Here is a 25,563-nt window from a genome sequence, read left to right as displayed (position 1 = left end):
TCTCTCACACTGCTAACAGTTCCTTGTGCTGATCAATTCTGCTTTCTGAAATTGAAAAACCCCTTCTTCTGTGATAACTCTGATACACTACCACTTGCCAATACTCCAAAACAATCCTCTTTTTGGCTGACAAAAGGTTTTCTCCCTCTCTTTTGAAACACAACAGCAAAAAATACCCTTTCCCTTCAAAGTACTAATGCTTACACTATTCACCTAACTAAAACAAGATATGAAATATCACCTTTTGATATTGCAGCAGCCAGTAGCTATGTGTGCAGTCCGCAGGGGACTGTTATTTTAAAGGACTTTTACCAGGAAAACAGTCCAATGACAACAAGTATGAATGCAAAGCTCTGACCTGCAGCTGGAGACCCAGGAGGCATCCAGGGGAACTTGGAATCTCAGATTGCTACTGGCTTTTTTTAATTTTTGAGGGTAGGGAATTTAGTTTGATTAATTTTGACAAGTCATCTGGCTGGTAATACAGATTCTTCAGCTTCATGATTTCTCAGTTCTGTGTAGATATGTACTATGTACACAGAATACTGAATAATACTAATACTGACATAGCCGTATTTTACACAACAGCAAGTGACTGAGCACTCAGGTGGCATTTTTCTTTGGATTGCACATTTCTGTTTCTGACAGGTGTGGTAAATGCCATTACCGCAAAAAACTGTTCATATGAACTCGCTTATATTTCATAAAAGGAGAATCAAACTTTTGTTGTCCAGTGACTAGATCAAAATGTTCTCAGCTGAGGATGGAAAAACAACATTCCTCCCAAAATAGGAGGAATTCACGGACTGTTCTACTGGGTAAGTGAATGCCAGTAATGATCAAAGACCCCCACTCCCTGCTAAGACACAGTATGTCTGCAGTCCTTCTCAAAGCACTAGGGGAATTTTCACCAATTCACTTGGAATTTGGACAACCAAAGAAGTTTCTAAGTATTAATCCCTGACAGATTATATGCAATTATAAAATATTCTTAGCAAATACATCACATAAAGTTAACGGATACCTGCCTCAATGGCAGAAAGTATGATATTTCCAGCACTATTTTGAATGAGCAAATTATTAAGCTATTCAAAATGGTAAGATTGAGGAAAAAGTAAAAAAATAGGGAAGTATTAAACAGTCCTAGCAAAACAGAACATTTTCCAAATATTAATTAGTATAACAGTTCAGCAAATTCAAACAAGAGGTACAGTTTCAATGCCCATGCTTACTTTTAATTTTTTTAAAATGTCTTCTTTTTACAAATTTAATGATTTTGATTTTCATTAATAAAAAGTCATACTGAATTACACATCAAAAACTATCAGACTTGTATTTATTCATACTGCTTATGTTGTAAAAAGCAAACACATTTGCAAGCCCTCTGTATAGCTTTCTCTTCCATCTGTTTAAACACACAAGCTGTCAAAATAAACTCAGTTCCCTCAAATGTACAAAAACTCCACTTTCTCATCAACATGACTAAGGACTTCAGCTAGTTCAGTGACAAAGAACATGTTTTCCAAAATATCTTGCCTTCAGACGCGTGTGAATTTTTGTCATTCTAAACAACATTTTTATTTCCAGAGACCTAGCAGCACAAGCAGTTCACCATCAAAGCACATGGGACATCTTTCTCCTTTGCTGAAAGGAGTACTACCCTTGATTTCAACTAGAGCAGCACGATCTCCGAAAACCTTCCAAGCCCAAATGACGAATCTTAGGCTTAAGATGGAAAAGATTAAGACAGGTCTGGATTTTTTGGTCAACTATTGACTCAAGCAATTCTCCTTCATTACTGTAACATCCTTTAATGAATGAAAAGCCTTCCCACTGTACCAAACCTAGACTTCACACAGCTACAACACCCTCCAAACAGCGCGTACTCCCCACTTCACCAGGTACCTTGCCAGCGTAATGCTGAATCCTGAAGCAGCTGTGAGGCAAGGAGGTGTCATTGAGGAACCGGGAGCACTTGCTCATCCTGCTCTCAAAATGCTGGTGGGTGGCACAGACTTGGTTCAGTTTTTCTAAAAAGGTGTCATCAGTAACAGTTCCTGGTCTCAGGCATTCTTCGTCTAGCATGGCCAGGATTCCAGTTTGGTTCTGAAGTTTGAAGACAAGAGCTTTAGTGTTTGTTTCCATCACGTTTCCATCAAGGCCTAAAAAGGAGACCGCTGTCTCCTGTTAGACTTCTGCTACTCAGAAAAGCGTTCTTCAAGCCATCACAAAGTTTGGTTCTTTTCCTCATCCCGATTGATAACAGAGTTTTAGTATTTGTGTTTTTGAAAGACTGCCTCTGAGATCTGAATCTTGAACTTCATGTTGGAATTTTGAGTCATTTACTCAGACTGTAGAAACTCCAACTTAACTGAAAGTAGCCAAGTTTATGGGTAAAACCAGCATACATTTTATGTTAATGGTTAAAAAAATGTTCTTTTCTGATTGTTAAGGAATTTTATCTTTCTTGCTGCGCTAAGTCTATAGGAAGTCCTTTTATTAGATACAAGTACTTTCTGTACCTAAAGCACTCAGTAACAAGTCATTGAGTTTTCTAGTTTCCATATAAAAAGAAATGTTCTTTACAATGCAGCACGTGATATCTGCTACTGAAAACAGCACTAAAAGTATACATTTAAGGGTTGTTTGGTGGTTTTTACCTTTTTTTTGTGTAGGTGCTGCCGAACATTTCTAAAAAAGTAACATATAGGCTTATAAAAAATATTTTATTTAGTAAAATAAACTTTTACCATACAAAATAAGATGACTGATACGATGAGTGGCTTGCTTTATAAAATCAAAACACATGAACACGTGTACAGACTTTACAGCTAAATTGAATCCACGCATTAAAAAATTATTCAGAGAGATTCTTGAACATAACTTACATTTTCTATTAGGTCACAAATTATAGCGTTGTTGAAATACTCAATATGAGTCCATTCAATCCCCTATTAGAAAAAAATAAACAAACATACGAACAGGAAAACAATCAAGGGAGCTTTTCCTCCAGGCAATTTAAATTATATTCATTAACTGAGATACTACTTTTAAATTTAATTCTATATGCTTCCCAACATTTTACTTATCAAGAAAGAAATGCAATCATCTACTACTAACAGCATCTGCGCAAAATGACCGTCCTTGAGTGGCTGCCAAACCCGCTCGCCATTCCTTTCCCCCACCGTGTCAGCTTCCCATGCACTCCCCGGGCGCCCCGCCAGGCTCCTCCCGCCACCCGCTCGCCCCACCACCGCTCTGCCCACGCTCCCACTGGTCATAAGGACATAAGCCCATTCCTCTGCAAGCATCCGAGATCAAACTTTCTAAGCTCTTAGTTGGCTTTTTTTAACAGGAGGAAGAAAGAGAGCTAAATTTAGATGAGGTATCTGAAAAATCTGGAGTCTGGCTGTTGTTCAGATACTCCTAATATCCTAATTTTTCCAAATATCAGTGATAATATTTCCAGGATGAGATGCTAGTGCATCAAGAGGTAACACTGGTAGGGCAAAGGACTGGAAAAAGAAAATATTAATTTCATTCTTCATTTGCATTCTGCTGTACTTCTTACAATTTAGTTTTTTCAGAGCATTTGAAATATCATTCAAGAACTAAATTGCAGTAGTGACGTTTCAAGAGTTTCACCACAGAATGCAAAAAGAAAAAAAGACATGCCCAAACTTCATATTACCCTTGGGATTATAAGGCAAGAACTTTATTCAATTTTTAAAAATGTTTACCCAGCAAAACGGTATCATCCAATTTGAGTACAGACATTGCACACTAGTTTCTACAGCTGTTAGGTGGCATTTTGTCTGAACTCTGTATCACGGGGAGCACTGCTAAAACTTACTAAAACTTTAACTTGACATTCACTCACAGAATACCATCAAACACCAGAATCTGGGCTCCAAAGCACATCTTATATTTACCCATAAGTTTCACACAGCTCCCTTTAATACTTAACTGAAAGAAAATGAGAACCAAAATCTATTTGAAGTTTCTTTCATCTTGCATGCTCTTGTTTCACCCACCCAATTCGCTTTTGAAACAGGATTAGCTGTGGCTGCTGTTGGGGTGTATCCTAGATGCTGCTGCATAATCCAAAACAGAGGCTATAGGGTAATGGCATTAATGCTAGAAAGCAATATTAGTCTTCTACTAATTAGGGCTTACTCAGAACTGCCAGTCATTGCTGCCAATGAATGAGACTTGGGTCTGGTCTATCCCTGGAGAACTCATAATGTGAAACAAAACCAAACCCAACTTTTTTTGCTTAATGTAACTACCACACGGTCCTACACAAACATGCGCCAGGCCTGTGGTCAAAAAGTGACTCGGTTCCCTGAAAAGAGTTTCCAGCATGCATGCCTGTGTATCTTCATTTCAGGGACAAAGGGAAGAGGAGAGGATAAGGGAAGAGCCATTAAGCATTACCTCTCGGATGTATTCCTCCTGCTCTTCTTTGAGGGTAAGTTCAATGAAGATCTGCTGCAACTTCTCATTACAGTAGTTGATAATGAATTGCTCAAAGCTGTTGTCCTGTCAGATAAAACATGTTTGCATTTGCTGTTGTGTAAACACCCTGGAACTCAGCTGGAGTAAGTTACTGCAGCAGCTGCAAGTCAACAAGCCGCTTTATTAACTACTCCTTCCAGCTTTGCGATGTGATGGTTTGAGTAATATTTCATTGAGAATGAGATTAGTTTGTAAATTTTAGACCAAATCCTTCCCTGAGGCTTTCTCCATTGGGAGGGACAAAAACTCTGTAGGTTTATATTCACGATGCCCCTGTATGGATTCCTTGGGAGGGGTCATACGGAGGCCTGTGGTGTCAGGGAATAAACAACAAAAGTTTTGCCTGCACCAATCTGTCCCCATGTGTAAAATGTAGTCTCCTGTAGGTTCTGATAAATAAAATTATGATGGTAGCATTAGCTCTTTTCCAACCAGGATCACTCAGTAGCAAATACAGTATCCTATTTCACTACAGACTGAGGCCCATAAGCTGTTATTCTGGTTGCAGCGGAGCCTGGGTTCAGAGATTATTGTCTCCAGAGGTCAACCCATCTCCTCCCTGCCAAACTGCTCATGTAATTGCCCCATGAAATGGTGGGAATTAAAAGCACTTTATCAACCAAAAAATACTTTAGAAGGCTAATTCATATAAAACTGGGTTAGGGAGCAAGCCTGCGGGTGACCCTTTGCAGCAGGGACCAGGGAAGAGAATCACAGAATGGTTAGGGTTGGAAGGGATCTCTGGAGATCATCTAGTCCAACCCCCAGAGAGGGGACCCTGGAAGGAGGGGCAGGCAGTGGGAAGGCTGCTCAGCGACCGCAGCCATGGCAGCTTGCTCCATCGCGCTGCACAGCAGGACTGCTGCAGGAGCAGGGCTGTGACACTACAGCTACATGCTTCCAGAGGGACACACGTCAGCATCAGAAGCGGTGGCCACAGTGAGCCCCTAAACACCACCGATAAAGCCCTTGCACTCAAGTCAGCTGAGTTACTGCTAACATCACCATAGCCAGGACTGCGGCATAAAAGCTGTGGTTCACCACTTCGTTATCTTCACTGAGTGCAAGTTTGCAGGCCAGGTGCCCATTCTAAGGACCGATTTAAAATGCCCCTTTCAAAGAAAGAGAGAACAGCAGCTTCACTGTGTTTCTCCAGTGCTTGAAAGAGTCATTAATATTGTCAGAATTCCGTACATTACATGTATCTGCAGAAATAAGTGCAATCAAGAGTAATTTTGGATATCCACTACTGGTCTTATCTTCTCAGCTTTGGGGTTGTGGGGTTCCCTCCCCTCCGCCCTTCACTAGTCATCAGTCTTAATCACTAGTCATCAAGAACGCTTTGGTTATTTAGGAAGCCTGAAAATTTGCAGAATAGACCACTATGCCTTTTTACACTATCAGATAAGTCTGCTATACAACACCTGTGAAGCTCAAGTTATAATGATCGACTTTTTATGACTAAGGGCAACTGCAATCATTTAAATGTTTAAATTAAGGATCTGGTTCTAAAATGAGATTAAGAACACACAAGCAGATTAGAAAATATTGAGGTAGCACAGATTACTTTTATCATTTTAGTTTTAGGTAAAGCAAAATCATAGCTGATCACCAAATTTTCTCAGCCACATCAAACTGCCCCTCACACCAACTGCAATTATCAGAGATTGTAAAACTTGCATAGCTCTAGATGAGAAAGTTAAAATTTGGCATGCATCAAAATCAGCACTGCAAACAAGTCATACTTACTGCATTCTGTTGCAAAAAGAAATTACATAAACTGCAGTCAGTACTTATACTACTTCTATAACAACATAGAATATAAAACATCTATTAGCATTTACTTGGGGTACCACGTAGATCAATCTTTTTATCAGAGTCATATCTGTATGCCACTGAAAATGTGAAGAACTACATAAGTGTTATATATTACTTTTTTTGTAGATGAGTGTGTCTTCAGGTATCCAAAGATTATCAAATAAACCAAGGGATTGAGGCACTTCAAAGTCAAATACAGGACAACAATCTTGCATTGTCACATCTCTAAATCATCGTATATCCTTTGTGTCAAAAAGCCATATATGTAACCTTCGGTAAACAAATCTCAGTAAAGGGAGAGGAGGTGGGGAAGGGAAGAGAGAGAACTGGAGGAAGAATGAGTAAAAGTTTATTTGACACATTCAGATAAGGCCATCACTTTCGACATACTGAGTTTGAAGTAAAAGGACCCCAACTGACACATCACCCTGGCAGAGAGGAAGGGTAAAATACACTCTGCAGAGCCTCCTGCCAGGCACATGCCACCCAACGCAGAAAGACTGTTTCTCCAAAAGACAATTTTATTCTGAGTACAAGGAATGCAGGACTTTTCGCTCACCTATTATGCACTGTCTTCGTCTTCAAAAGAGGATGGAAACTGGACTGCAAATCCAGCTAAACCATCTGACTACAATGTTATTAACAATGTATTAAAGTAATTGCTAGATGCTTTCCTGGTTTGCTATGTATCTGTGATATTTATGGTTTGCCAAAGAAAGGCAAACCAAAATCCACAGAGTTCTTCACAAATCACTCACTAAGCTATGAAATCCTATTCGACATTGCCAAGCCACTGAAAATTGCTATTCCAGGAAAAAAGTCATTGAAGAGCAGTAGCGATTTTGATCTTTACATATGATACAGAGAAAAAGGCTAACAGTTAATTACAGCAAAGAAAATGAGGAAAAATATTTGGAATTACTGAAATTCTCAAAACACTTAACTCTGAACAGACCAGAAGACATTTGGTAAATTAAATACACTTCAGAAAGAGGCATTTCCTATAGGTTTTAAGAAACACTGTATGAAAAAAATTATTAGAGTGCCTATCTCTGGACATATCTGAATAAGGCAACAGAGGTTCTGTGAATTTATTCTCCCTTATTGCATATCTATATTTTTTTTGCTATGTAAAGGCTTTACAAATCATAGATGAACACTCACAAACTAATTGCCCCCCAATATTTTAATGAAGGCTCCTATAAATTAGTATGTTAGAACTAGAAGTGACCTAAAGGACTTCTGAGATTGTTTTTTAGAAGACAATAAAGAACAATTAATATCAGGGACAGCAAAGCACTAATTCAGGAGAAAGAAGCTGGGAGGATCCAGCCATCAAGAGACTGTACTTGCTCCTTATGCTGGCATTAAGTGCCAGAAAGGGTTTTGACAAGCACAGAAGCAGCACAGTCAGACCCAAAATTTCAGGAGTTAGTAAATTCAAATTTGCTTAGGAAATTTTAGGAAAAAAAAATTAAGACCAGTAATTCTTAAAGTGTCAGCTGCTCTTCCAGGCTGTACTTCTGCTACTCTAATGTTGAAAGCATCACTTCAATCCCTGCATTTTTATAGCAGCATTTCAAACTATCCCTTTAAAATCACTATGGAATACAAAATATAACCTTTCGGGAAGAAAAAGCACCCATGCAGACTCTCAAGTTAAATTAAAGGTGCTGGGAAACAGAATGTCACCTGAGATAGACTTAAAGTCATGTCAAATTTATAGATACAGATCAGCCAACCACCCTCAGCTTATCCTGTCAATCTTTTATCAGGTGCAACAATAAATTTAGACAAGTAGAAAAATTCACTGACAAAAATCAAAGCCTACTTCACCACATTTTTCACTTCACAAATAATGGTCTCTTGCTCACACAGATTTATTCTTCATCAACCTTCAAACTACTGGGCATTAGGGTGGCATTTCATGAATAGCAAGTTTTTGAAATCTAAAAAACTCTGCTCCATGCAAAAATATAGTGCTTATACACACAAGCAGGTCACGATGTTGTACTCACTCAGGTTGTTAGAGTCAACCATGAAAAGATAAAAAGTTCTAGTTTTGAACCACTGCAATTACATATATTACATACAGGTGCTTGAAAGGCTAAGGAAAATATTTTTTCTTCCTTAATATTTTACCTAATTTCTTCTTTGGAAGATTCCAGTCATGGAATCATCTGAGAAAACATATATTGATGTTCCTGACCTTATACATTGTTATACCAGTAAAATACCAATAGCAAACAATCAAAATAAAATTATTTTAAAAACAAAAATAAAATTAGGCTAAAAGTCTCTTACTGGTGAATGTTTCCATATGCTGATGCTGAGTGTCATTTCCTGCATTAGATCTACAAACGCAAAATATGTAAAACAGGACATTTTCCTGTGAAAACCAACTACCTTCTAACCTTCTCTCCCCATATAAAATTGAAATTCACTTTTGAGCACCTAGATTCCAGTCACTTCCAGAGACACTGAGGCAACTAAGACACCTACTTAAAAGTGAAAACTGTGTACTTTTCCATACTGAAAGGTAGGAATAAACTTTTATCTTCCACCTGACTAATAAAGTCCCAGTTTAAGTGTTCCATTTTCTTGTGTCCTCTCCACTTCATTATGTTCCCCAAGTCAAGCATATGTTGTTGATCCAAGTCTACAGACTCGGCTATATCATCAGCATCACGTGTATACAAGGTGCTTCTCAATATTTCATCTTCCTTCTTAATCTTTCATCACACCAGTTCTTGGTGAGAGACGATTCAAAAATCTACATATTGCTCAGTTTAAAACCACACTGACAAAAAGGTCTTCAGCAACACCTTTTCAAATACCTTATATGAACACATACAACTGAAAAACACATGAGAAGTATTTAAAGGAAAAGCGTAATTTAAAACAAAACCTAAACATTTCAAGTCATGAGACTGTCTGTTGAAATCAACAGAACTAATGCCATTAAAATGAACTTTTGGATCAATATCAGGGGGGAGAGGGGGAAGACATACAGAGACTGATGCTTTTGTTCTAACACATACAGCGCCAGAAAATAACTTTTTGCAACATCAACACAGCCCTGGGCTTCAGAAGTCTCTGGCCACCTCATAACATAGGCAGGTGATCCTAGGTAGTTCCATCAACCCCTAGACTACTACTGAGGCTTCCAGAGAAAAAAAACAGATGGCAAAAGGAATGATGATAAAAGACCAACATACTCGCTTCACTGAGATGAATGGTGAAACCAACCAGCAAATTTAATTTATAACCTACTGTGGTCTCTGGGGATAGGGATTTTTATGTATGACCACAGAAGCATAAGAGTTTATGAGGTGAAACCAAGAAATACAAATGCTTGAAAAGGAAAATCAGCAAAATGGGGAAAGTACATTTAAAGAAAATGAAAAAAGACACTATTTTTATCTTAGAAAGCAATGAACTACATGTGACGCAGTTACATTTCTTTTAATTTTCTGCAAAGTTAGTGAAAATGTTATCAATATTTATCTCTTACTTTTCTGTTTACATATACAAAAATTCAAGTAATCAAACTTAATTGAAAAATATCTCCTGTAAAGTAGAATAATCTCTGTGCTTTTGTGTAAATATCTCTGTAGGCAAAGAACCAGAGAGGCATAACATTTAACTATAAATATTCCATGTGTATGTAATCAAACTATGTTTCAGTGTATCTAATGGAAGCAATCAGGGACTATCCATTTTCCATATTTGCGTAGCACAACCAGCTTCAGTCCTTATCAATGCTACTGGCGCTGGTAGAGGACCAGGCACTCCGAAATCCATCTTGCTCTCAGCTGTGCTGTCCAGACACACAGGTCTAAACCAAATTTGGAGTTGAAAGGGTAAGAAACTACAGTGAACTCAGTGCACGCAATGCATGTGGGATCCACAGGGAAACCCAGGTACAATCACTTCAACAAACTCAACCTGATAAATTACAATCCTGGAACGACACAAATTACAAATAAGCAAGAACCTACTGTATAATCTTATCTATTCCCCTACTAAGAAATAATAGCTGCTGTAGGGCAAAATGTCATCCTCACAAATTGAAGCAGAGCATTTGTGTGTGTTTGCTCCAGCATTTCAAACATTTCCTCTGTTGAAAACAGCCAGCCAAGGGATTTACTTCATAAACTGGTGCTTTGCAAAATAAGTCTCTCTACATTCTTAAATTATAACGTGATTAATTAAATGGTGATTAACATCCTGGGATGAACCTCTGTTTCTGAGCATTCCAGCAGTTAAGGAAACTATTGTTTTAACTGTATTTTAAAATCTCCACAGCACTTAGGAGTCCAACCAAAAGTCCCCCTCTGTAAAGCTCTATAGTTGATCAATTATATATTAAAAATTCACTTCTCCTCTTTCACACTAGACTGAGCTTTGCCCTGTGCAATCAGATATCCTGATGAGCATTAGAAAAAGGTTGAACAATTTTGAAAAAGAAATCTGTTTCAAGGTATAGTGCCTAGAAGAGATGGCCAGAAATTATGGTCTGGAGATTAAGGCAACTACCAAGACAACAGATATCCATGGTTGAGTTAGAGCCAAAGTCAAGACATGAAGAAAGGGTCCCCAGAGCTTAAAAGAATGAAAAAATGAAAAGATGAAGATAAAAGACGACCCTGATAAGCCAATTTCCTCAATAAGCTTTTTTTTTTTTCTCTAAGAAGTTGTCTTTCTAGCAAATAACTAGACCCTTCTCCAGTAAAATCATCGTTGCGGGGATGGGGGAAGGTCTCTAGGCCAGCAGCAATCTCTCACAGCTCGGCATGCTCTGCAACTGTAATTTCCTTCACGTAATGAACAGCATAGAAAAAGGCAAAGCAACTATTCAGCAACTGGACCAAGCTATCATATAGGTTTATGGTAAAGGTGGAAATACCTCCCCAATTTTTTCACGCCTTAAATATCTCAGAAAGGTATTTTTAATCTTTACCCTCTCGTTATATGGTTACCTCCCTCTAAAAACAGGTAATTACCACAACTATGAACATATTAATATAATGAAACTGCATTCTTTATATTTCTAATGGATTCCCTCAATTAAGATATTGGCATTTTATCAATGTCCAGATGACAGTTTATGTAGTACTTGCAATATGACCAAGCCTCTTCCCATCACAAGAGACTTCCACACACAAGAAACAAGCTAATTGCTGTAAATAAACAGAAGCGCTATCAAAGTTCATCATGGACTGTGAGAAATGGATCTGGGTTTACTGCTGGGTAGCTTTTTTGGTTCTTTTGTTGGTGGTATTTTATTTACTGATGGGTTTTATGCAGGTTGTGATGCATGCTGCCACATCTTTGCATGTTCTTGCATACCTGGTGCAAAAGGAGTTGGTCAGATGCCGTCCTCAAAGACAAGGCATTCACATCACCTCAAGTCAACCCTCGGCAGATGTCAGGGGGCCAAATGGAAACAGTCCCTCTCTTTCTGCAGACTTTACTTTTGCAGCTCTATCCCTGGCGCATCCCCGCTTCTCGCCAGGCTAAAATACGTGGAACAAACTGCTCCGCGAAGCGATTGAGCAGAAAGCATTCACACTCTCAAAGTGTCTTCTCAGGGCCTGGCAAATTTCAAGAATAAGCCCTGTTTGGCAGCCTTAACTTTCATAAACCTGCACTCCAAATCATTAGCTTCATCATATGGACCAGCTACATAGTGGCGCCTGAAAATTCAGAATAAAGCCTTTAAGCCAACTAGCACAGACAGACATTTTTATCTCTGAGGCCTAGGCAAGATGAAATATTCACGCTTGCTCCATGACATTCATTTTTACTCACCCTCATCTACACAGAAAATGTACGTGACAGAATATTAACCATCCAAACTGAACAGAATGAGTCTTCTGCTCATCTCTGTTGAAACCTGCCAGGCCCTCAGTCATCTGCTTTCTACAACCTTCATTTCTTTTTCATAAACCCCACCCCTTCCACAACCCAACCCTGACATTTTGCAGAGATGCAGAACCTGCTTCTGCCCAAAAATACAGCTCGGAATAAAATGGGACCAGCCCTAAACCTACCCCAGGAAGTCTGCAATCGAGTCGGTTCTGAAATTCCCAAGTGCCACCAACCATCATCCCTGCCCCATCTCAAATCACAGCCTAGACTGTAGACTGATTACGCATGCAGCCGCTCAAAAAATGCAGATAAACATACTTGGAGCAATTAGTGTCAGGCTTCAGTCCATTGCTCGAACTCCAGCAGTGTTATACAACCAAGCCAGCCCTGTAGCCTGCATTTTCACGCTAATCCTAGTCCCTGAATCCTGGCCCATAGACAACTCACATGCAGACACCCAAAATTTCAGCATTTCACTTTCAAAACATTCAGTCTCAGCACACCACTTACCACAAAGGGCATGGCAGGACTCAAAAATAAACACAGTTTTATAGCACCTATTTTGTGGATTGTTTAGCCAAGCTTCCTGTTGTCATCTGCCAAACCCACAGAGGCTGAGGATTATTGATAGATTTAAATTCCCTAATCTGAATTTTTGGACAGCCAAGTCCTTAAATCTGCTTTCTTGGATAGTGTTTGTCTGAAAAATGGGGTTTGTGCTTGATAAAAATACTAGCGGAAAACAAATCCCAAAGAGTATTTGGCCAGCATTATCAATACTCCAGTCTATTCCCTTTGTTAAATTTCAACCCTTCAGTTACTTTGTAAATTAACTTATCTTAAATTACAGAAAATTGTAGAAATTACAGTGGACAATAAATAAACTTTCAAAAATAGATGAAAAAATGATCATTTGTATAAGCTTCAGTTTGCATATAATATAGCAAGACTGCTATTGTCATCAGAAGGTGAAGTGTAGGATCTTTCAGAATGTTAAATCTGGATTTCTTTACTCTTCTTATAGGAGGAATTGTAGGATCATCTAAGGAATCATCCTAAACAGGAATAAGGCCCAAGAAATATTGTCTGTCCTGCCCCTTATGAAACAAAATAAAACCCTCAAAAATCTGCAGCAAACTGAAGTTTTCGCAGTAGAAGCAAACTAGTCCACAACGTATTCCAATAATTTTTAAGGACAAAACAGGTGAACTGGAATACCATTAGGGGTTTTTTTTCAGTGATCCTGAGGAGTAAGCGTAATAATAAAGGAAAAAAACCAAACAACCCTAAACCCCAAACCAAAACACCCTTCAGTAAACACATATCTTGCTACTTACTTCAGTGGTATTAAGCTTCATGTGAAAGTAGTTAGCATGTTTATGAAAAAACTACACCTTCTGTATTTTTTATGTGTTCTGTCTCCAAGGTACAAGGACACTTTAGGTGAAAGAACATGTACTAATGATAAACCTATCTGCTTCCTGAGTAGAAGCATGATTACAGTAAGCCTTTTTGCCTTCAGCATATCAAATAGCTTACAAGTTTAAAATGCACAAGTTCACAGATAAGGAAGTCTTTCAAATATATTTTCGCCAAAAAACATTCTTTGTAGAGACCATGTTAGTTCTAACCTTCAAGAATAGACAAGAAAATCAAAATCTGACTTAAGAATTACGTTTAAAAGTGAACTGCATGTTTTTAGTGAAAGATTTTAAGTCATTTATAATTAGGTGGATATAATTACTGCCATGAGCTACACTTCAGCTAATATTTTGAATGTTTAGCCAACATGTTTACCAATGTACCACACACTCCAAATTCCACCATATTTTTAATGCTATAAACCTGAAGACATTATTGAATTTTCCTTCAGTTACTGTATTGTACAATGTTAACATTTCATTCGTTTATTGATTGGTTTAATAGAATTAAACAACATATTTTCTGGGAAGCATTTACTTAAATTCTCAACAATAATCGCTTTTTCTAAGCATTTTCTCAAGATCCTTAATAACTTTTGTGAGATTCAATCATTTGTTACAAAACTCAACACAAATATATTTGGCAGGCATCCTCTTGAATGAATGTCATGTAGTACGGTCAATCAAGTGAGGACAAGACCAGTTACACTGTGTCCCCATGTATGTTTCTGGCATACTACCTGAATCCCATTTTGACTGTTCAGAAATAATTCCTTTTATTTCTGTGATGCTGAACCAAGCTGCTTGGCTAGTGTTCTTGCCACAGGTCTTAACTCATGAGAGGAACAGTCCAGTCTTGTGTGAATGTAACAATGAATTTGATCCTCTTGAGTCACAAGACAAACATTTTGCACCTTTTCCAGTAGGACCAACTCAGCATTTAAATTACTGAACAATAACGGCCTGTATTTTTTAAAGCTTTTCAGTTTGCATGAATCAGGAAAGCGACATTGTAATTCAGTATGCAAGGTAAGTGAAAAGAGCCTCATCTTTACATTTTTCTTCTGCGAAACTACAATTCCTGTACTCAACTGCTTTTATGACCTTCTAAGATGTTGAACTACAAAAAATAAAATTACATGCGCGAAACAACCTTGTTTCTGCAACACCATCCCACAAACACAATTACTCAGTTGGCTTGTGTTTTAGCGCAAGCTTCCATCGTCCACCTCACCCTACATGTTTATCCTTAATCAAACATAAAAGAGTTAGCAAAAACAAAAGTCCTGCCCAAAGATGCCAGCAGTACCATTCCAGTGTCCAGCTTTCTAAAGGTAAGCCGAGGACCAGCTCCAGAGAGATCTGGCACCGAGATTTGCATTCAGCCACGTGACCGCTTGCAGTTTAGTTTCATAAATATGCTCTTATGTTTAATACAAACAATACAATCTAGCTTAGTAAACCCTTGAAGCAACCATCAGCTTTGTTTTTCCTCTTCATAGGGGTATTTTGTTTTGCACATGCTTTGATGTTATGCTTCTGAAATAAATCTTACACCACCCTTCCATATGTAATTACTCTTGTCTGGATTATTCCCATCTTCTACACAGTTTAAACACTCTCCTTGGATTTTCAAGAAGGATGTAGGGAAGTGAGTAAGGGTTGCAAGGTTTCTACAGATTTTTTTCCCCAATTGAGTTTCTAGTTTAAACATTATATACAGTTTCCAACTGAGATCTATAAATCTCTTAAAATAAACTGTCAGAGTAAGATTTATGAAAACTCCCTCTCCCTGGTGTTCTCTAACCCAATTAAAAATTCCTCATTTATTGTTTTTGTTCCAGAATACCACCAGTCTAAAAATACTATCATCAACAAACAGCAGTGAGCCACAGATCATTAGCTAGGAATCAGTACAGAAAATTTATCTAAGTGATCAGAGATGAAATGGAATATAATTCCTTGTTTAATTTTGACAGGAAAAAATGTATATTTTTTGTTGTGTTTTTTAAAACATACAAAGCTTGTTCAAAGGCATCCACAAAATGCCTCAGGGCAGAACTGACACTGCCAGAATTTCCTCTTATGCTCAGAACGTATGTCACAACAAAATGTATTTAGTTTACCCATCATAAATATTTATTTACCTATAGTGTAAAAACACAAGTTGGGCTTTCATAAATTTTCGTTTCATTTGCCAGACATGCTAAGACATCTCTCTTTGGCTTACTTTTCTAGCATTTTTTTTCAGAAATTACACACTTGATTCAAATTACATGTATTCTGATTACATGAACTACTCTATTAAGCTTTAATAACAACTCTTATGTTTGATATTTATCATTATAAAGGTCTTACCTCAAAAATTTCAAAGCCATATATGTCTAGCACCCCCATTACCTTCTTCCTCACTTTTGTTTGTGCCTTTAAAAAAAAGTAAACATTGAGTCAGTCATCTGTACATTTCATACTTGGGAAATAGGAAAACTAATGCATGTAATGTTAAAAATAAGTAGGGTGTTACATTCTGTAAACTAAAATGTTAAGTACGGTTTCCCAAAATACACTTAACATGACTATTTTCATAAGCTTAAAAACAGAGCAGACAGCAATTTGTTGAGCTGTGATACAGTTATTCACCTATACCACGTGTAACACTGTACAACCATGAAAAATGAAAGTGGCAAATACAGTTTTACTGTCCACTTTAATTTAAAGGACTTCTATTGATTTTTTCTTACAGACACAAAACAACAATACCTTAATGCTCTCATTGATTCTGGTAACAAGCCAAGAAAACAGTCGACTGTACAAATTCTTTGCCAGAGCATCACGGGCATAATAAGCCTGAACAGAAGAAAGAAGACAAATGTTACAAATGCTGAGCTAATCCCAAACTTTTTATGTTACTGCCATATCTTAAAGGTGCTATGAAGAGAGTGACAATGGCTCAGGCAGCAGCGCCTCTGCCTAAGCAGGCACCGGGGCCAGACCAGGGGTGCCAGGACACTTCAGCAGCATCGGTGGCTTGCTGGTGCATCCCTCTGCCTTCCAGGCTGCGGGCGGGCTGGAACAGCAGCCACAATCAGGGCACTTCGACTCTCTTCCTGCTCATCTGGATATCCTCTGAAGACTCACATCTCCCATCCTAATCCTAAGCAAAGGGACTTGAGCAGCTGCAGTTAGGAAAACGTCAATCCTGCTAGCCTGAGCGGATGAGACCCAGGTGGCAATCACACTGGCTCTGCAGCATTACAGAAAAATAAACCAGCAGCAAAAGTTTTTCAAGCAGCCTGGGGCATACAACTCACATGGAATTACAACAGTTGCTCTAAATGAAGAAGGTCTGCCACAATACTTGCACCACACGTTTTGTGCAGAACCGTTTCCTTTTTTCATTCTCTGCAACGTTTTCCTATCCCTCATCTTTTTGAGGTAATTCACACATAAAAACAAAGCATTCAGTATATATGAACACTCAGAAGCTGCTGAAGGAAAAACACACTTATGCTAGTGATGTGTTTTATTCAGCACAGCCTATTGCAGTTTTTATTTGGGCATTTATGGTTTAGTCACATAGAATAAACTGCCATTTAAAACAATTCTTTCATTTAAAATCAAGACCTCTTTTTACCTGAGCCACATTTAGTGTTGTTGAAACTTTCTCTTGCTTGGCTTCAACCGTCCGGAAGCTGAAAGCTCTTTCCAATACGGACTGGTCTATACCTGTCAACTCACAGATTTCCTTGAGTTCTAACATGAAAAAGGACAGGGTAAATATAATGAATCCTTGTATCATTGCTTTTTCTTCCCTCAAACTATTAGCTTTCTAGTAGTTCAGTATTTTCCCAAAACAGGTTTTCTTCAACAGAGGTGTCCCCCATCCACACTCTCTCCCCACTGCCCCACCACACAAAGGTTTTAAAAATATGCACGGCATGAGGAAACAGAGTTATTTGTTTTGAAAGCACTTTCCATTTGGTTATTTTTGTGAAGAAACTTCTCTTCCATTCACCACAGATTACATTTCATGATGAAAAACGTTCAAATGAAAATAAATGAACTTTCAAAATGTATCAACTGCAAAAATATGACCAAATGAATCTGATATTAGAGACAGAAATACCCTACTTCAAAAGAACTAAAAGCCTCCTCCACTGCAGAATAACCAAGCAGTTACAGAAATGCGTAGTACCATTTAACATTTCAGAAGAAAGTGTTAATAAAGTAGGAAAAAAGAAAATAATCTTTTTTGGAATTTCAAACAGAGCGACTGAAATGGCACAGAATTCAACTCATATTTGCCTGCAGGTTTGGAAACAATCTAATTTAATTCATCTGTAAGGATATTGTATGTCTACAGAAATGACAAAATTAGTAATGTCTTCAGACAAATTGGTGTTTTCCCTCCCATCAGTAATCTCATCTTACCATTTTTATCTTTGATTTTACTTTCATCTAAGCCATTCACACGAGATTCAGGCTTAAATTCAATATTTCCCAATTTCAGAACGGCTGCCACCACTTCAAAAACAGACTGTGTTTCATGATCCATAAACCCAACAATCTGCATTGCATTCTGTAAAGGGGACAGGTAAAATTATGAGATAAAAGAATCTACATTTAAACAGATCATATTTACAAAAATCACCATTTACCTGTATTAGCATAAATTAGAAATGTTTTATGAACACTTTTGCTACAAAAAGAACATGATATGATTACTATGCTTAGATAAGTAAGTTTTTTAATATAAAAGACAGGTTAAAGAAGACCTGGTAATTGAGCTGGCATGTCAGTCCAGTCCACTTCTAGGATTCATTCAGTTTAGGGGGTTCTAAAATGCAGTGCTTTTTTTTTTTTTTTTAGCCACTGAATTTAGTTTATAACCCAACCCAATTTTTTCACAGTCAAACGAAGAGGTACTGCAGTCTTCTCAGTCCACTCTGTTGCTCTAAAAGCCAGTAACTTTTCAAATTAAATTTGCATACACTGGGTAACAGGATCTTGTATTCTTCCTATCCTCGAGTACAACCAAGCAAAAACATCACAGCAAATCACCTTGAGAACCATCCCGGCCCTGTTTTTATTTTGACTTGGTCAGCATAACCTGGTTCATGAAGCTCAGTCACTGCCACCGTAAGCAACTACACAGTATAACCTTTTCCATGATCTGACTGTGGGGTCTGAGCTTTGGGGTTTTTTTCCTCCCCCCCACCCCCCACCTTTTTTCCCCCGCCCCTTTTTTGGGAGGGTCTTTTTTGTATTCCCGCTAGAATACTCCAGAAACGTGGTTCATCGTATTTTCCAGGTGTAGTAGCCAAGCTTCCTTATGCAAACACACTACACCCTTGCACAAAGGTGTGGAGCACTCTGAAAATGACTCAGAAAGGATGGCCCTGCCAGCCCAGTGCGAATGGCCAGACGCTCGACCATACTTCTTACCCTAACTGTTCTGAAGTTTGCAGCATCATCCACTCCATTCACTTTGGCAGAATCAAGGCCCAGGTAGTTGTACCTGCTGAAGTCCCGCTCCAGTTTGAGTTTGCCTAATAAATCAAATAAAAATATAATTAGTAACAGCATTCGTGTTAGTAGCTCTTTTATCCCAGAATCAGTATCGTCAAGAACTGTTGTTATTACTAGGACTGAGTTTTCTTTAAGAACATTTTAATTACAAACCTTCTGAATAAGAATAGGCTTTCTTCTTTGTTTATAATACGTTGCAGAGCCAATTCTGACTCAGATATCAGGGTAATATCAAACCATATATTTTACTATTGCCACTACCACCAATAATTTGAAAAATGAATCAATATCACATTTCCCACAAAAGATTATGTGCATGGAACAGCACATTAAATATAAAGAAAACTCATATCTGAAAACGGCATAAGGGCAACACTTACAGAGGAAGTCTTCCGAGGCACCAGACAGTATCTGATAGAAAATGTGAAAGTTTCTTTCACCTCTTGGCTGCTTAACAACACGAGACTTTTCTAGCAGATCTAAAGAAACAAACAAAATCTCACAGGTCAGCAAAAGATTGTTGGAGCAAACCACTTTTATATGAATATAATCCCCCATCATTTTCTATTTCATTGCTTTATATCATCATCATCAAATTAGAAGATGATAAACGGTAGGCACAAACCTTTTCACAATGTATGAAATTAGTACATACTTCTCAAATAAGTTATTTGAGCAACCTGTAAGCCCAGTACACTTCTAAATGTTGCAGTCTATCAGCTGCAAAGAAAACTCAGGTCAAGGAGGCAATGTGCTCAAAAGCTGTCAGCCAATATACAGTGCATCCACAAAATTAAGGTTTGGTAAGAATGATTGCATGGGGGAAAGTTTGAAAAGAACTGAAACGTTAAAAGGCTTGGCACATGAAGGATGGGTAAATGAAAGGGGGAAGCCAAATAAAGGAAGAATTTAAACTGAATAATCATGTAGCACTTTGTGATCCTCAGGTGCATCAGACTATGAAATAATTCCCAATGGGACTGACAGAAGCTCCATCATAAGACATTTAAAGTGAAATGGAAAAGCAGTGCTTTGAAAAGCACCACTGCACTGATTGAGTAGTTTAACAAGAAGATTGCTTTGTCCACCACCATTAGTGATGGGCACATTTCTAAGCCTTAACAATAGGGATAGGAATCCGGGCAGACAGCAGAAGCAGACTAACTTGTAACACACTGCAACGCTTCAGAGTCTACATCATATTTACTATGGAGTGACAATAAAAGGTTGTTCGCCCTGTGCTCCACTGTGTCCTCAGTGCCATCGGGAGAGGGGAGAGAGATGCAGTAAGAGAACCTCTGGACAGGTATTGGTGTCACTTGCTGCTTTTGTACAAAAAATATGTTACTCCTTTTCTCACTGACACACAAGGGCTCCACACCATTTTTCCAGATAGCAAACCCACAGTTCCCAGTATACAGTTTCTCTTAAGGTACATATTTCCAGCGACATGAAGACAGAGACATTCAGTGCCTCATTCCAAGTGCACAGCAAAGGAGTTCCCCATGCACCTACCACTACGTAACCCACCATAGCGCACTCTTGACTGGGGTTAAGTTGTCTCTAAGCTGTGTCCATGCAAGAAGAAAGCCCCTGAAAGGAAATTACTACAGCTTGGATGTCACTCTTCAGAAGAACTGCCACAAAGTTGAGATTGGGTTTCATGAAGGTAAAACACAGGGAACACCAATCTATGTAAGGATACGTGTGGTTGCTAAACACTTGCCCTGCCTGGCTACTATAATACCTGACATATATTCTACTATACCTTTCCTCAGATTTCCATTTCTGCTCTAATTAAGCCTGTTTAGTTTTGGCAATCCAGAAAGTTAGAGACGGCACTCAGTGCAGCTGCCTTTGTGCTGCAAACCCCTCTCCAGCCCCACCATGGAAGAGCAGCAGGGGAGCGGGTGCCTTCGTGCCGGGCTGCAGCCCCCGGGCTCTGCTGGCTTTCCCGCACAGCAGGGCTTAGCCCCAGAAGGAGCATCTGCCCCGGGGTTCACTCCGTGAAGGAAGAGCACAATAAGGTGTGTTCATATTTTCACTAGCTACAGGCAGCATGTTGGACCTGTGTTACCCACTGTAATTACTTAAGCTTACGCCCCTTTTCGTGGAATAGGAACCAAAGACCAAACTTCAACCCACAAAATTATATAAGCCTTAGGAGGCCCTCCTGAAAATAAACTACAGCAAGACAGACTCAAAAATTAATTTCCACTCTAGTGATTAGCCGGTGACAACAACGACAAAATTCAGACAGTATTATTAATCTTCTGGTTGGCTTATAGTAGGACAAGTTTCAAATATTTTACAGAGCAGCTGAACTATGTTATTCCATAAACATGAAATTGCCTGAGAGAAGACCTGTAACCAGTGCAGCAGGTGACAGTGCACATAGCTCCCAGTGACCAGAGCATCTGAGAGGGTGAAGACTGTATGAAGACAACTAACTCTTAACCATCGAATGCGTTGCGTGACCAGATCAGAACTTTAGTCTTGTTTGAACATACAATTGTGTTTTTACAACTCCATAACCCCACAGTCTCTTGCATTCCACAGTGGCCCCATTTCAGCATCAGGAAGCTTTGCACATGCCAGATGACAACGTACAGATACACCCAAACAAGTGGCTGTCCCATATTGCCAGCAGCTCATCTTTACATTAGGGTAGAGCAGGTTGCAGACTCCCACTTTTGCTTTTCCATTTTATTGTGGGTTTTTTTGTTGTTTTTAGATGACAGATGACTAACATCTGCTGTTTGACGCTATGTTGAAAATGCATAGATCAGAAGGTGTCGTTCTCGCCAGCAGCCTAGTGTGCAACTTCTCTACCTCTGAGTTCACCTAAGGTTGGGGCTCCCCTCCTTGAGCTGCGGTCCAAACTCAGAGTTATCCCGTACCTAACTAAAGGATACTTGATCCTCTCTAGTTTTACATTTGTAACTCCAAGGGAGAGGCTGGTCCACCACCCAAGTGTTAATACTTGGGCTGAGAAAGGCAAGGTGAGCGCCAGGGAGTTCAGAGTCACGCTGGCTGTGAAGGTTCTCCAGCGAAGTGCTGGAACGGATCGCAGCCAAATTTAATCTCAAAGAAATAAACAACTTCAGCTCCCGCGGTGGCTACACACACTTCAGGAAATGGCTGTATTTTCAAAGGATATTGAAGCAATGCAGTTTGTGAAGCGGTTTGGCTTATTTGGATTTAAAAACATTCTATATATAAATTTACTCAAATGCTGCCATAAAAACTCAGCTACATATCCTGGCAAAACATTACATGTAAGCCTTTTTCTAATTACATGCATGCCTTCGGCAGATTTAACAGTTTCTTGAGCACATGTCAAATGAGTTACGTTGGATAACTGTCTTTGATTTTTCACTGCAGTTTCTCTTATTTATATGTTTTTAGAAGCAAGGAGGTTAACTAAGTACCAGTCAGCTTTCCAAAGTCCCAATATTTCATATTCTGTTAGCCTTCATAATTGAGGAAAAAGGCTCCAGAAAGCAGTTACAGACAAAAAATCAGGTATTTCCCTTAACAAAGCAGCTGTTACCAATTCTTTTTAAAGCTGTATTCATTCTCTGCTTTTCTTCTTTTATGCCACATGCAGACTGAAATCAGACTGGTAGAAAAGATCCAGACCATCTGCCCTACTCTTAAGAAAACCTTGCTTTGTTTGCCCTAATTAGCATTTTAATAAATCAACCAAATATATTTGCCTTAAAGCAACAACTGCACAACCAGTAACCTTTGTGTTAAATCTCACATGATTACAAATTCTGTGCATCAAACAGTCAAAACAGAAGAGACAAAGATTTCTGCGCGCATCCACTTGGTAATTGTGTTTACAGTGGCATGTGTAGACAGGTGGTGCTTTTCTATATGAAAACCCACACAAGCAAAATCCCCAAACTCTACACATACTACATTTTGTTACATAGTCTACGTAAATTATGTATAGGGACTATACAGAACTATCTAAAGAGAACATACAGAACTACATATGGTGTATTTATGGATTTTATGGATTAGGTATTCTTTCTGCATTATCTAACAATGCTTCTGCTTGAACTGAAGCATTTAAGATGTTGCATGTATCAAAACAACTGTAAAAATTGCATTGCTTTGGAAAGGTTCAACCTGGGAACACTTCTAAAATCATATTGTTTGAATATCCATCAATTCAGGTGACTCAAAATCCAGCTACATTCCTCAGGTTCTGAAGATTATTTGTTATTCCTAGATAACATTGGTTATCCTCAGAGGGGGGGGAAAGAGAGAGAGGGGGGGAAAAGAGAGAGAGGGGGGAAAAGAGAGAGAGGGGGGAAAAGAGAGAGAGGGGGGAAAAGAGAGAGAGGGGGGAAAAGAGAGAGAGGGGGGAAAAGAGAGAGAGGGGGGAAAAGAGAGAGAGGGGGGAAAAGAGAGAGAGGGGGGAAAAGAGAGAGAGGGGGGAAAAGAGAGAGAGGGGGGAAAAGAGAGAGAGGGGGGAAAAGAGAGAGAGGGGGGAAAAGAGAGAGAGGGGGGAAAAGAGAGAGAGGGGGGAAAAGAGAGAGAGGGGGGAAAAGAGAGAGAGGGGGGAAAAGAGAGAGAGGGGGGAAAAGAGAGAGAGGGGGGAAAAGAGAGAGAGGGGGGAAAAGAGAGAGAGGGGGGAAAAGAGAGAGAGGGGGGAAAAGAGAGAGAGGGGGGAAAAGAGAGAGAGGGGGGAAAAGAGAGAGAGGGGGGAAAAGAGAGAGAGGGGGGAAAAGAGAGAGAGGGGGGAAAAGAGAGAGAGGGGGGAAAAGAGAGAGAGGGGGGAAAAGAGAGAGAGGGGGGAAAAGAGAGAGAGGGGGGAAAAGAGAGAGAGGGGGGAAAAGAGAGAGAGGGGGGAAAAGAGAGAGAGGGGGGAAAAGAGAGAGAGGGGGGAAAAGAGAGAGAGGGGGGAAAAGAGAGAGAGGGGGGAAAAGAGAGAGAGGGGGGAAAAGAGAGAGAGGGGGGAAAAGAGAGAGAGGGGGGAAAAGAGAGAGAGGGGGGAAAAGAGAGAGAGGGGGGAAAAGAGAGAGAGGGGGGAAAAGAGAGAGAGGGGGGAAAAGAGAGAGAGGGGGGAAAAGAGAGAGAGGGGGGAAAAGAGAGAGAGGGGGGAAAAGAGAGAGAGGGGGGAAAAGAGAGAGAGGGGGGAAAAGAAAGAGAGGGGGAAAAGAAAGAGAGGGGGGAAAAAGAGAGGGGAAAAAGAAATTGATGCTGAATACTCCTGCAAACTCTAACATACAAATTTACAGTATCTCTTTTCGGTTATTTGACCCATGAACTTGACCTGATGCAGACAAATTTAGTATCTGTGTATTTCTCAAAATATATTAGAAATTCAATCAACTTTCAAGAAAGGAATAAGTAAACACTACAAACAAAAACCACTATCTTGGTACGTTCTGAATAATCCAGGAAAAGTTTATTTTAGTCATATTCTCTTCAGCGGGCCATGACCAAGGGCCTTTTTAGCTATTCAGCCAAAGTTACAGAACATTTTCTAGTCACAGAATCTTATCTCTATACCCACATTATGTTAAATTATGTTTTCTGTTTTCCTATCTTGATTGTTCAGCTATCATCAAAAAAAGTCACTGACGAAAAAGAAAATACAGTAGTGGTTTCTCAGGAACCTTTTCCCATTATTCCCTCCAAGTTAATAATAATGTTCTCTTGAATGAAATGATTCATAATTGTATCAAACAAAAACTACTATCTGGGCAGTACGTGCTGTGAAAATTACGACGATTGCACAATTTTAAGTGTTAAATCCTGATTACTCAAGTGATAATGTTTAAAAATTATCTAATAAAAATGTTTAGTTTGTCTTTTTTTTTTGTTTTGTTTTAAACACTTCCTAATTTAGGCAAGGCAATTGCCTAAATGGTGGCAACTGTACTAACTGAAACACCAAGGGAGATGTTGAAACAAGTTAAGATTTAAAAAAAAATAAAAATCAACAATAACAAGTATCTCTTTTCATAATGCCTAATTGTAAAATTTGTGTAATATTTCCCTAAGCAAAGGACATTACTAACAGCAATCACATAACTAAAATCAGCAGCCCAAGTTGTTGATTTCTCAGTAAGTGGGTAATTACTTTTGTCTTTTAAAATGAACACACAAGTTGTAAACGAGAACAAGTTCTAAAGTTATCACTATCACTTCATTAACTCAAAAAAGTTGTTGCTTTCAATAAACATCACAGGTTTCTTTCACGTTGTTGTTGGAAAAGATGGCAAAACAAGGCCCTTTCTTAATCACTTGTTATGTGGACTTTAAGTACACTGTGCCAGTTAAAAACGGCTTTTCAAAAGCAGGCATTACGTATACTGTACTTCACCTGCACCACTGTTGTCTTCTCATTAATCATTAAATCACTGAAGGGCTTAGGCACACT

At 38.9% G+C, this 25,563-nt stretch overlaps 1 protein-coding gene across 2 annotated transcripts in view; it reads right to left on the bottom strand.

The window, feature by feature from the left end:
• MYO1B (myosin IB) overlaps positions 1-25,563 on the bottom strand; it is a 97,950-nt gene that overhangs the window by 24,252 nt on the left and 48,135 nt on the right. For both annotated transcript variants that reach the window (XM_009890148.1, XM_009890149.1), the window contains exons 7-15: positions 19,541-19,639; positions 19,077-19,180; positions 18,063-18,210; positions 17,266-17,384; positions 16,392-16,478; positions 15,990-16,055; positions 4,438-4,542; positions 2,889-2,951; positions 1,906-2,106 (exon numbers count right to left, since the gene is read on the bottom strand). In XM_009890148.1, the coding sequence (XP_009888450.1) occupies positions 1,906-2,106; positions 2,889-2,951; positions 4,438-4,542; positions 15,990-16,055; positions 16,392-16,478; positions 17,266-17,384; positions 18,063-18,210; positions 19,077-19,180; positions 19,541-19,639 (992 nt within the window). The remainder of the gene's footprint in view (positions 1-1,905; positions 2,107-2,888; positions 2,952-4,437; positions 4,543-15,989; positions 16,056-16,391; positions 16,479-17,265; positions 17,385-18,062; positions 18,211-19,076; positions 19,181-19,540; positions 19,640-25,563) is intronic.

This window comes from Charadrius vociferus, unplaced genomic scaffold (assembly GCF_000708025.1).
Source record: "Charadrius vociferus isolate BGI_N301 unplaced genomic scaffold, ASM70802v2 scaffold147, whole genome shotgun sequence".
Lineage (NCBI taxonomy): Eukaryota > Metazoa > Chordata > Aves > Charadriiformes > Charadriidae > Charadrius > Charadrius vociferus.
This window is presented reverse-complemented; position numbering and strand designations above follow the sequence as displayed.